Source organism: Pseudoliparis swirei, chromosome 17 (assembly GCF_029220125.1).
Source record: "Pseudoliparis swirei isolate HS2019 ecotype Mariana Trench chromosome 17, NWPU_hadal_v1, whole genome shotgun sequence".
Taxonomy (NCBI): Eukaryota; Metazoa; Chordata; class Actinopteri; order Perciformes; family Liparidae; genus Pseudoliparis; species Pseudoliparis swirei.
In genome coordinates, this window is record NC_079404.1 from 9,438,662 (window position 1) to 9,448,421 (window position 9,760).

The 9,760-nt window shown below is 42.5% G+C and overlaps 1 protein-coding gene across 1 annotated transcript in view; it reads left to right on the top strand.

The window, feature by feature from the left end:
• unc5b (unc-5 netrin receptor B) overlaps window positions 1–9,760 on the top strand; it is a 52,650-nt gene extending 42,890 nt beyond the window's left edge. Inside the window, exons 14-17 of the mRNA XM_056435537.1 lie at window positions 4,881–5,030; window positions 5,513–5,677; window positions 5,799–5,977; window positions 7,095–9,760. Coding sequence (XP_056291512.1) covers window positions 4,881–5,030; window positions 5,513–5,677; window positions 5,799–5,977; window positions 7,095–7,260 — 660 coding nt within the window. The 3' untranslated portion in view covers window positions 7,261–9,760. The remainder of the gene's footprint in view (window positions 1–4,880; window positions 5,031–5,512; window positions 5,678–5,798; window positions 5,978–7,094) is intronic.

Here is a 9,760-nt window from a genome sequence, read left to right on the forward strand (position 1 = left end):
GACAAGCTCCTTAAGATATGATGGAGCATCACCAATCAAGGCTTTGTAGGTTAAGAGAAGAATTTTAAAAGTGATTCTTGATTTTACTGGGAGCCAGTGCAGAGCAGCTAGTGCAGGAGTGATGTGATCTCTTTTCTTAGTTTTAGTGAGAACACGAGCTGCAGCATTCTGGATCAACTGGAGGGACCTAAGAGATTTATTAGAGCAGCCTGCTAATAAGGAGTTGCAGTAATCCAGTCTCAAGTAACGAACGTGAACCAATTTTCTGCATCTTTTGAGACAAGATGTGCCTGATTTTTGAAATATTACGTAGATGAAAGAATGCAGTCCTTGAGATTTGCTTTACGTGGGAGTTAAAGGACAAGTCCCGATCAAAGATAACGCCAAGATTCTTTACAGTGGTGTTGGATGCCAGGGCAATGCCGTCTACAGAATCCACATCACCAGATAATTGATCTCTGAGGTGCTCAGGGCCGATTAAAATTACTTGGTTTTGTCTGAGTTTAACATCAAGAAGTTGCAGGTCATCCATGTTTTATGTCTTTAAGACATGCTTGAATTTTACAGAGTTGGTTGCTCTCCTCTGGTTTTATCGATAAATATAGTTGAGTGTCATCTGCATAACAATGAAAGTTTATGGAGTGTTTCCTGATAATATTGCCCAAAGGAAGCATGTATAAGGTAAATAAAATTGGTCCAAGCACAGAACCTTGTGGAACTCCGTGATTAACGTTGGTGGTTATCGAGGCGTCATCGTTTACAAATACAAACTGAGATCGATCTGATAAATAGGATTTAAACCAAATTAGTGCCGTGCCTGAAATGCCAATCGACTGCTCCAGTCTCTGTAACAGGATGTCATGGTCAATGGTGTCGAATGCAGCACTAAGGTCTAACAAGACCAGGACAGAGAGGAGTCCTTTATCTGCTGCCATTAAGAGGTCATTTGTAATTTTCACCAGTGCCGTCTCGGTGCTGTGGTGTTTTCTAAATCCTGATTGAAATTTCTCAAATAAACTATTATGATGTAGAAAGTCGCACAACTGATTTGCGACCACTTTCTCAAGGATCTTGGAGAGGAACGGGAGGTTAGAGATCGGTCTGTAGTTAGCCAATACCTCTGGATCCAGAGTGGGCTTCTTCAGGAGAGGTTTAATAACAGCCACCTTGAAGGAGTGTGGTACGTGGCCTGTTAGCAGAGACACATTGATAATATCTAATAGAGAGCCGCCAATTAAAGGCAAAACGTCTTTAAGCAGCCTCGTCGGGATGGGGTCCAAGAGACAGGTAGACGTGTTCAAGTAGAAACCGTTGAAAATAATTGGTCACGGTTGATAGGAGAAAATCCTCCAAATATACACCAGGGCATACAGCGGTTTCCAAGGCCATTCCACTTGAGAACAGATTGGCACTGGTTATGGGCAAGAGATTATTAATCTTGTCCCTAATAGTTAAAATCTTTTCATTAAAGAAGTTCATAAAGTCATTACCACTAAGGTTTATAGGAATGCTCGGCTCCACAGAGCTGTGACTCTCTGTCAGCCTGGCTACAGTGCTGAAGAGAAACCTGGGGTTGTTATATTTTTCTATTATTGATGAGTAATAGGCTGCTCTGGCATTACGGAGGGCCTTCTTATATGTTTTAAGACTATCTCGCCAAACTAAGCGGGATTCTTCGAGATTAGTTGAACGCCATATGCGTTCAAGCTTTCGTGACGTTTGCTTCAGTTTGCGGGTCTGAGGGTTATACCAGGGAGCAAACCTCCTCTTCCTCACTGTCTTCTTCTTCAGAGGGCCTATCGAGTCCAGTGTCATTCTCAGAGAGCCTATGGCACTGTCAACAAGATGATCAATCTGGGACGGACTAAAGTTAGACCAGGAGTCCTCTGTTATATTGAGACGTGGTATCGAATCAAATACAGAAGGAATCGCTTCTTTAAATTTAGCTACAGCACTATCAGTTAGACATCTAGTGTAGAAACTTTTGACTAACGGAGTACACTCCGGTAGTATAAATTCAAAAGTTATGAGGTTGTGGTCTGACAGAAGAGGATTCTGTGGGAAGACGTTCAAATGCTCAATGTCAACGCCATAAGTAAGAACAAGATCAAGCGTGTGGCCAAAGCTGTGAGTGGGTTTCTGTACTCTCTGACAGAAGCCAATCGAGTCCAACAAGGAGATGAATGCAGCACTAAGGCAATCATTATCAACATCCACATGGATATTAAAATCTCCAACAATAATAACTTTATCGGTTTTAAGAACCAAACTTGATATAAATTCTGAGAATTCAGATATAAACTCTGAATATGGACCTGGTGGCCGGTACAGAATCACAAATCGAATTGGCCGTAGTGTTTTCCAGGTTGGATGTGAAAGACTAAGAACAAGGCTTTCAAATGAGGTGTAGTGTAATTTTGGTTGAGGATTAATTAATAGGCTCGATTCAAAGATGGCTGCTACTCCACCTCCTCGACCGGTGCCTCGAGGAATGTGAGTATTAATATGACTTGGAGGAGTCGATTCATTCAGGCAGACATATTCTTCATGGCTCAGCCAGGTTTCAGTTAGGCAACATAAATCAATGTGATTATCTGATATTAAATCATTCAGTAACACAGCTTTAGATGACAGAGATCGAATATTTAGGAGACCACATTTAATAGACCTATTTTGTTGCACTGCTGAAATAATTGTGTTAACTTGTATAAGGTTATTGTGTACGACTCCTCTTCTGCTTACTTTTGATTTATTTAATTGAAGTGGCCGTGGGACAGACACAGTCTCTACTCTAAAGTCAAGGGTGGGTAACTGCTCGAATGGAAGAGCAGAGAAGGGTGTTAAACTACAACTCTGCTCCCGGTTCCTGATCTGAACCCTGGGTTGTCATAGATTAAGTCCGGTGATCAACTTGGTCATATTCGCAGAAATGAGACGCTCCGTCCAACGTGGGATGAATGCCGTCTCTCCTCATCAGATCAGGTTTTCCCAGAAAGTCTTCCAGTTGTCTCGTAGCCCACATTATTCGCTGGGCACCACCTCGACAGCCAGCGGTTGAAAGACGACATTCGGCTATACAATTCGTCTGTCTGCAAATTTGGGAGAGGGCCAGAGAAAATTACGGTGTCCGACAACGTCTTGGCATAAGCACACCGATTCCACATTAATTTTAGTGAGTTCCGTGCGGCGGGCTCGGGCGTCATTACCACCGGCGTGTATTACAATCTGACTGTATCTCCGCTTATCCTTAGCCAGCAGCTTCAAACAAGACTCCACGTCGCCCGCTCTGGCCCCGGGAGGCACACGACTCTGGTCCGTGGCTTCGCTATTTTCACGTTCCTGACTATAGAGCTCCCGATAACCAGGGTGTGTTCCTCAGCGGGTGTGTCGCTGAGCAGGGAAAACTGGTTCGAAACGTGAAGTGGTTGGTGCACAGCGGGCTTCTGTGTAGACTTTCGACTCCTGCGAACAGTTACCCAACCATCCGGCTGCACGGTTACCGCCGGGCACAGCTAACAGCTGTCTGTAGCTCCGCGCCGACTACGGGAGAGGGCGGGCTAACTAGCATAGCTGTCTGAGCTTCGATAGCGCGGAGCCGTGCATCTAACCCACTTAGACCTGCCTCCAACCTAGCAAATAAACTACACTTGTTGCATGTATCGTTATCATTAAGGGAGGCAGGGGGATAACTATACATGAGACACACTGAGCAAGAGGGAGCGGGAGGGAGAGAAGAAGAAGTCATGCTCGCTGTTGAGCTGGCAACCAAAGCTTACCGGAAGAGTGAGATGATGCTAATGCCAAAATGTTCATAATTCAATGCCCAATCTTGTGATATGCAAAGGTATGCGCTCTACCGAGTGCCCGTTCTAGTTGTTCATGTTACTTTACATTTTTTGTTACGTATTGGGTATCAATAAATCCTATGCTGGTATTATATTTTAAGCTGCAAACAAATTAAAATATTTCCAAAATAAAATGCATCCATCATGTCAGCTTTAGTTGTAATGTACAGCTGAAATAGAGCTTTGTTTGTTTCGTAAACAACATTTAACAATCTTTTTCAAATATTCACAAAATTACAATTAAAACAAAAGGACCACCCTATTCGTCCAAATTAAATGATGGCATTACATTGCATCTCTCTTACCCTCTCGAACCCACAGCTATAAGTAGTAGAGCACAATAAACAACCCTCTAGTAAAGCTCAAGTGATCGCTTCATCTAGAGAAATGTCGACACGTTGATGTTAGATAATTTCCCTCTCTCAGTCCCTTATGTCTAAAGCAGGGGTGCTCACACTTTTTCAGCATGCGAGCTACTTATTATGTGACCAAGTCAAGGCGATCGACCGACGAGGGGGGGGGGGGGGGTGCTAGTAAGTGTGCTCACCTGCCGCGCGCACGTAGAGACAGAAATGACATGCTTCTGCTGTAATGTGGCGCTATAGAGAAAGTGACAGGGGGGCGGGCCAATTTTTGTTTATGTCATGCGATCTACCAATACTACGCCGCGATCGACTGGCAGGTCGCCGCGATCGACTGGCAGGTCGCCGCGATCGACCGGTCGATCGCGATCGACGTATTGAGCACCCCTGGTCTAAAGTGTTCACACACCAGTCGTGGTAGTAAACATGAGCGTGCTGTGTGCAATTCTTTCGCACCACATTCCATGATATCTGGCTGCTACGGTTCAAACAGCTTTCAGACTGTTAACTCTCACACATTTCCACTTGGAGACCCCAACTTAGAAAACACACAAGGCATTTTTATTAAGCATTTTTAAAAGCACGGTTTGAAATGTGCGAGACTGATGAAGCCATCATGAATTTGATGACGTCAATATGTTCCGAAGCCCTTCTTCTCTCTGCCTCTCTGCAGGAGGTGCTGGACTTGGAGAGGAGTCTAGGAGGAGTGTTGCTGGAGGATCCCAAGCCTCTGTTTTTCAAAGACAGTTATCACAACCTGCGCCTGTCCATCCACGACATTCCTCACACTCACTGGAGAAGCAAACTTCTGGCAAAGTATCAGGTCAGACACTAAAAAAGCAGCCGACACTCGCTCACAGCCTGTTGATATGCAGTTCATGCCTACAGAGCACAAGTCAGCAGCAGCTTGAATCATGTAGATCCATAACACTATTGATGAACTGACTTCTAGGTGAAAGTGCTTCCTAACAAGCACAGCTAGTCGACTAGTCACTTCTGCTGTAAACAAGCTCTCTGCTGCATTCGCGGCTGCAACGAGATTGCAGTCTGAACGGCGTCTGGAAATTAAAAAAATGGAGAAATCTTATAGTGGTCCTAATTTATGGACAGTTCGCTTTGGAAATAAATTGTCTGCTTGCAACTAGACCCAGTTGGTGGAAACAACATAAAGCATACTGCGCTTTCCTCAAATGGAAACTGTCTTCTAGATCTTTCCTGATTCCGCTGCTCATGACAAAATAACTTGTAATAATAATAATATTTTTTTTCAGCTTTCCTTTTTTTAACATTTGCCAACGTTAACAGGAGATCCCGTTCTATCACATCTGGAGCGGCAGTCAGAGACCCCTGCACTGCACCTTCAGCCTAGAGAGAGGAGGCCTGGCTGTGTCACAGCTCACCTGTAAAATCTGTGTGCGACAGGTGGAAGGGGAGGGACAGATATTCCAGCTTCATACCGATATTCAGGAGGTAATGCTCATGACTTACAAAATGCAAACGTAGTTACAAATTGCATGAAAGCCACAGAGTTTTCCCACGAACAAAATGTAGAGGTTGGTCTCAATGCTTCCCACCTTCTCTTTCAATCCAGACTTTACCTCCGCACTCACCCCTCCCGTCAGAAGGCACCTACCTGCCTTCCTCTCAAGTGGGACCCTTTGCCTTTCGCTTGCCTGACTCCATCCGCCAGAAGATCTGTGCCAGTTTGGATGCACCCAGTGCTCGAGGATGTGACTGGAGGCTCCTGGCACGCAGTCTGGGCTTTGACAGGTCAGATCGGCCTCACATGTATGTGTGGAAGGCAGCTTGGTCATGCTCGAGTCCAGTGTTGATGCTCGGGTTCCTCGTCCCTACTGTCAAGCGATAACTCAGATTTGTGTATAAGAAGGCATGAAGCTATTCTCTGTCTGTGAGGAGTTACTTCTTTTTTTTTTTTTTTTACATAGACAGCTAACTGGGTAAAACATTGGGTCATATCCTTGTCATCAGCGCCGCCGCTCCCATAACGCGCACTACGCGCTGTGCGTAGGGCACCAAGTCCTGAGAGGGCACCAAAAAATAGGCAATCCTCATAGTTAGAATAATTATAATGCCGATATTATTTGAGTCTAGCAATATTGGGCACCTTGTAGGCATGTATATCACAAAACAGGCAGAACAAGAGAGATATTTAATTGCTTAGCACCCCCCCCCCCCCCCCCCCGTTGCGTTACATTAATTTCGGACTGCCAAAATAAAGTGGTTACAGCTACAGGACTGTCTCAGAAAATTAGAATATTGTGATAAAGTTCTTTATTTTCTGTAATGCAATTAAAAAAACAAAAATGTCATGCATTCTGGATTCATTACAAATCAACTGAAATATTGCAAGCCTTTTATTTTTTTTTATATTGCTGATTATGGTTTACAGCTTAAGAAAACTCTAAAATCCTATCTCATAAAATTTTAATATTTCCTCAGACCAAGTAAAAAAAAAAGATTTATAACAGCTGAGTGTTTGTCAAGGCTCAGGAAACCCTTGCAGGTGTTTCGAGTTAATTAGACAATTCAAGTGATTTGTTTAATACCCTACTAGTATACTTTTTCATGATATTCTAATATTTAGAGATAGGATATTTGAGTTTTCTTAAGCTGTAAGCCATAATCAGCAATAAATCAGAATAAAAGGCTTGCAATATTTCAGTTGATTTGTAATGAATCCAGAATGCATGACATTTTTGTTTTTTTAATTGCATTACAGAAAATAAAGAACTTCATCACAATATTCTAATTTTCTGAGACAGTCCTGTATATCTGTCACATACTATATTAATGACCTAAAAATTTCTATAATCAATAATGGAGAGCTTCCTTTTCTCTTCTTACATCTTGTATTTCTTTCCCTCAGGTACTTGAACTACTTTGCAACAAAGCCTAGCCCCACAGGTGTTCTGCTGGACTTATGGGAAGCGTGTCACCAAGCTGACGCAGACCTGGTCTCTCTGGCGACTGCGCTGGAAGAAATGGGCAAAAGTGAGGTGCTAGTTGTCATGACAACAGATGGGGATTGTTGATTGGTCAAGGACCAAGAGAGCGAGCCAGACTTTTTTTCTTTTCTCCACCGTGATGAAAATAAGAATACCTGCTGATAAATATGCACAAACCATAAGCCCACAGAGCGTTTTGGGTCCTTCACATGCACTGTATTACCTCTGCCTCATCTTCCTTTTCACTGACCCCTGATCAGCCACTGTAGCTACATGCCCACCGTCAACCCATTCCTATGATAACTGATGATCTGATTCTGCCTGAATCCTCCAAAGCAATGTTGCATCTACAAGATGTGAAAACAATTTGAGGGTACGAAAGCGTAAAATGGGTGCAAAGTCATGTGGTGTTGACTGTCTTTTTCAAAGATTGAAAATGATGCTATTTTTGTATCTAGATAACAGAAGCTTTGAGACAAACAAATAAAGCACGCACAATAACGCAAACAGACAAATGCTAACACGGGATTAGCCATGTTTCAGTTGGGGCATGAAAGAGCATGATCACCATCTCACCTCATGGCAGGGGCTTTTGTTTTCTCCATTGTCATTCTGTGTGTGCAGTGATCGACAGGCCGCACCAACCTGTCTAAAACCTCCTCAGGCTATAGACACCCTCCATCATACACACTCGCACACAGAGTAACCCCGGAATCAGGCTTGACTTTCTCGTCCAACTGCTTGGACTGTGGATAAATTACATGAGGTCCGTTTGAGAAAGTGGTAGGGGTTTGAATTGTGAAGTGTATTGAAGAATTTGCAGATATCTAAACCGACAGACTCTTTATATTGTACCAACAAATGCCTCAAAGCCTTGGCATATCATTCCAACTCACTGGGGTGTTTCCCTTTCCTCCCTCGCGCTGCCACACTCCTCCGATCTGTTGAGAATAAACTGCAGAAGAGCTTTCTGGTCATTCCTTAAAAGTTTCCTCTGGGGAACGCTCTTTAAGTTATTATCCATAGTTGTGGATTTTTTTAATTTCATTGTCAGTTCTGTTACGATCATGCAGAACCTGTTCGATCATCTGTGCTTATTTAGGCTGCTGAGCCGCTGTGTTGTTTTCATTTTTTAACTCGAGTAGAGCAGGCCAAATGGGAGTTATGTGCATCGTGGATGTCTCAGTTGTGAATAACAAAACCATGTGTATTTGTTATTTTTAATACAAAATGTAAACTGTAAAATATGATTGGAAGCGGTCAAATGTCCAGGTGAATATGATGTATTTCTTTGGCATTTTGCTTCGCTGTAACTGAGGGCAGTTTCCCTTGTTCAGCGATGAATATTACAGAGTATATTAGCCTTTCCTTAAATCAACTTGGCAGAGAGGGACCATAAAATTGACCTCAACACGAATACATTATGTTTCAATCTATTCTCTGTCCACCACTTATCTATGTTTCCATCTGTCTATCCATCACCCTGTAACTCATTATGTCTCCCTTCTCTCAATTTTATAACGTATTGTTAATCGTTATACTAAGCCGCCTGCTTTGTGGTCAGGGTCCTCAAGCTTTTTCAATTGTCAATATTGTTTCTGTTAGTTATTGTGAGATGGAAATTTTTATATTTTTATCTTTCAACTCCATGTGTTTTTGAGGGTTTTTTTCTTCCCTCAAAGCAAAATAAGTGTTCATATCATTGAAACCACAAAAACCAAAACACAAGCAGTATCCTCCCCCCCCCCCTCCCTTCTCCAACAGCAGTGAGTCATGTCACTGTTTTTTGTGAATGAACTGAAGACACGAGTGTGTTTGTGTGCGTGAGTGTGAGTGTATGAGTGGGCAGGTGGGCGTGCACGTACTGTGTGTGCATACGCTTAAGCGCTGTCATTTCTCTTTGTAAGTGCTATGCAAGTACAAAAAAATAGCGAAGCAATTTTGACTTCTTTTGTTTCCGGGAAGAGTAATTCTATTTTTTCAGATTAGGGCATTGACAGGGTTTTGATTTTGTATCCTAAAGTGGTTTAAAATGTTTGGTTACAGTGGTATGTGTAAGAATTCTTCATCTGGATCGGAAGGATTGGATCATGGACTAAGAAAGTTGCCGTTAAAAAAGCCCATGTGGTACAAGAAAATAAAGTGCGGGAAATGGCTCCAAAACAAGTTGTGACTAATACCATGAACTCGTGCCCTGCAGGTCTTGAATACAACCAGTTCAGAACTTTGGATCCCTGAACATTGCAGGACTATTTTTCTTTCCTTAGATCTTGTTCCAGAGACTGGCTAGCTGGAGACTACAGTGTTCATTCGTCCAGAATTCTCGAGTATCTGTTGGATCTTTGGCTTTACCACTGGATAATTTATGCTGGAGCTGGATTGGATTCTACCTTGCTCCAATAAAAGAGAAATATTTAGCCTTTGTTGAAGAAGTCAGACATTTTTATGAGAAAAGAAAAACAAAATGGATTCAGTGACTTTATTTTATCTCTGTCAAGTAATCAATTGTAAATAAACGTCTAGCCTTCTTACCTTGTCACTAAATATAATTTGTATGCAATAAATTATATTTCTTAGTTTAACAATA